This window comes from Cyprinodon variegatus, unplaced genomic scaffold, assembly GCF_000732505.1.
Source record: "Cyprinodon variegatus isolate N-32 unplaced genomic scaffold, C_variegatus-1.0 Scaffold1111, whole genome shotgun sequence".
In the NCBI taxonomy this organism is placed as follows: domain Eukaryota; kingdom Metazoa; phylum Chordata; class Actinopteri; order Cyprinodontiformes; family Cyprinodontidae; genus Cyprinodon; species Cyprinodon variegatus.
In genome coordinates this window covers 79,025-81,652 of record NW_015151564.1, presented here as the reverse complement: position 1 = coordinate 81,652, position 2,628 = coordinate 79,025, and the positions used below count along the sequence as shown (strand labels likewise).

The window sequence follows — 2,628 nt, the reverse complement described above, 5'->3', positions numbered from 1 at the left end:
GAGGTTTCTTCATTTTTAATAAACGTGTTTGAGAAATTCACCTGTCTGTTTGCTTTGAATTCTGGATAGGAGTAAACAGAACAAAGCTAGGGGAAAGGAGACTGGTTCTGGGAGCAACAGAGAGTGACTCAAAAAATGCAACACTGCTAAGATATAACACAAAATGTAGAAGAAACCAATGACCAACAAAACAGAATGATGTAAAATAACTGCAAACTCAAAAAAAATAAAAATAAATAAATGTTGAGGCGAGGAACGGTCTCTGGAGGCCAGAGGCTGGCTGTGAGGCCGGAAACATAGTGAAGCCTCCGGATGTCTGCTGGGAGGCTGACGTTGAAGGTGAAGGAGAGACTCTGAAGGATGGCCGGTAGGCCGGCGGAGAAGGAGAACCTCTGGAGGATGGCCGTGAGGTCGGCTGAAAAAGGAGAGGCACTGGAAGATGGTCGGTAGGCCGGCGTCTCAGCGGCAGGAACCTTAGAGGCCGGCGTCTCAGTATCAAGAACTTTGGAAGCTAGTGCTCAGCAACAGAAGCCTTGAACGCCTGCGTCTCCGCAGCAAGAGCCTTGTAGGCCCCCGTTTCCACAGCAGGAGCCTTGGAGATCAGCATCTCTGCAGGAACCTTGGGGACCTCCGACTGTGGCACCAGTAGACTATGGTGAGTCGATGCAGCTTGAGAACCACAAAGAGGTGGCACAGCATGAGACCCACAAACAGGCGGTGCGACTTCAGACCCACGAACAGGCTGCATTACTTGAGGTCTTGGGACAGCACAGAGTGTCCTCAGGGGTGCTCAGAACCATGACAGCTAATTCTTTAGCTGCTGCACCTGCAGCATTATTCCCAAAATTAACTGTTCCTGTACCAGAGTGTTGACCAGAGCATTTGATCATGAATGCCTTATTTGGCTTAGTTGAAGCCTCTTTGAACTTAACCAATTGAGACAAAGGGTTTACCTGTTCAACTGTTGTAGTGAGAAAGTCAGTTTGAATCCAATGTGCCAAATCTACATGAACAGCTTTGACTATATAAACACAATCAGTATACATCTTGATGCTCTGGTCTTCGTAAAGCTCACAGACTCTAGTTACAGAAAATATTTCGGCCAAATGTGCAGAAGGAGGAGGAGGAGANACATCTTGATGCTCTGGTCTTCGTAAAGCTCACAGACTCTAGTTACAGAAAATATTTCGGCCAAATGTGCAGAAGGAGGAGGAGGAGAAATGACCACAGCATATGAATTAACAACTCCCTGTCCTGGGATAGCATAGCTATAGCATGTTGAAGGGGTTCTTTTAAAACATTTGGGAAAACATTAATCTTCTCTGCTGCCAAAGGTTCACATTCATAAGGGATTTAACTAGGCACTGTAGGAGCATAATTAACTGTGGGGTGTAACAATATTCCCCTATAATTTATTAGTCCTACTGTGACCAAGAGGGAAATTCTTGCAAGAAATTTAGCTAGTTACTCCATTAGATGTATGCACAGTGATTTTCTGGAATCGGGTAATATGACCTGTCCTTTTAATAACTTTTCTCAAAAGTGAGAACAGAGGGACCCAGTATTCAGGCCAGACAGACAGCCACTTCAAAAAGCATTAAGTAAAACACTGACGGTTTGTGGATCTGCAGCAGCGGCTAAAGAGTCTGAGGCAGGTAACTCTGAATGGAGGAAACACAGGTTAGTGACCATGAAAACTTGATGGAGGATAATCTGACCACCTGAGTCACTAACCTGTTTATATTACAGTCTATGCCCAGAGAACGAGGTTCATATCAGCCGCTTGGCTGACAATACACGGTGGTTGCTGCAAAGAGAGTTACAGACAATGAAGCCTTGAAGGAGACAGAACTGACAGGAGACCAGATCAGAGCGGATGATGGAAGACAGGATAATCCAGAGGGCAAAGTCAGGAGGCGGAATCCAACAGGATTCCAAAGACAGGTCAGGCAAACAGATCAGAACAGGGGAAGGCAGGCTCAAAGGTCTGAAGACAAAAACAGGTCAGGATCAGGCAATCAGAACACAAGAATTAAGGCTAGAAAAACTCTCACAGAGGGCTCGAGAGTAATCTGACACTGATGACTTGGAGCAAGCAGTTTAAATAGAAGCTGGAACAGGTAAATCAGATGAGCAGTGATGAGAAAACTGGGCAGAATTGGACAGGTGAATGAAATGGTCAATTAAGCTTGTCATCAGCACCAGATCATCACAATTTTAGAAATTGCACACAGAGCTCTGGTGCAAGATTGTTGTCCCTTTTCAAACTCTCAATTTGCACTATAGTAACATAAAACCTTCCTCCCTAAAATTCCCATTAACCATAAAACAGAACTAAGATCCCTGTCAATGTACTTCACATCCAGATAAAAACATCCTCCCTTAGTCTGCAGAGGCCAACACAGAAGCCTGATTTAACAATTGTTTCAAGCATTTAACAGCTTCTTTGGCTTCTGCTGTCCTCATCAGTGGAGCATTCAAATGTGCACTACCTGCATTAGTAATGTGTTTCCTCATAGGAGCTAAAACAGCTCAATAATCTGGGATATAGTTCTTGCTAAAATGTGCCATTCCTACAAATGACAACATATGTTTACCTGTGGAAGGCTTTGGGTGATTTCAAATATT

The 2,628-nt window shown here is 44.3% G+C and overlaps 1 protein-coding gene across 1 annotated transcript in view; it reads right to left on the bottom strand.

Moving 5' to 3' along the window:
* Positions 1–800, bottom strand: part of LOC107101539 (GTPase IMAP family member 8-like) — a 28,321-nt gene extending 27,521 nt beyond the window's left edge. Inside the window, exons 1-3 of the mRNA XM_015400489.1 lie at positions 752–800; positions 527–669; positions 258–473 (exon numbers count right to left, since the gene is read on the bottom strand). Of these exons, the coding sequence (XP_015255975.1) occupies positions 258–473; positions 527–669; positions 752–800 (408 nt within the window). The remainder of the gene's footprint in view (positions 1–257; positions 474–526; positions 670–751) is intronic.
* Between the last annotated feature and the right edge of the window lie 1,828 nt (positions 801–2,628).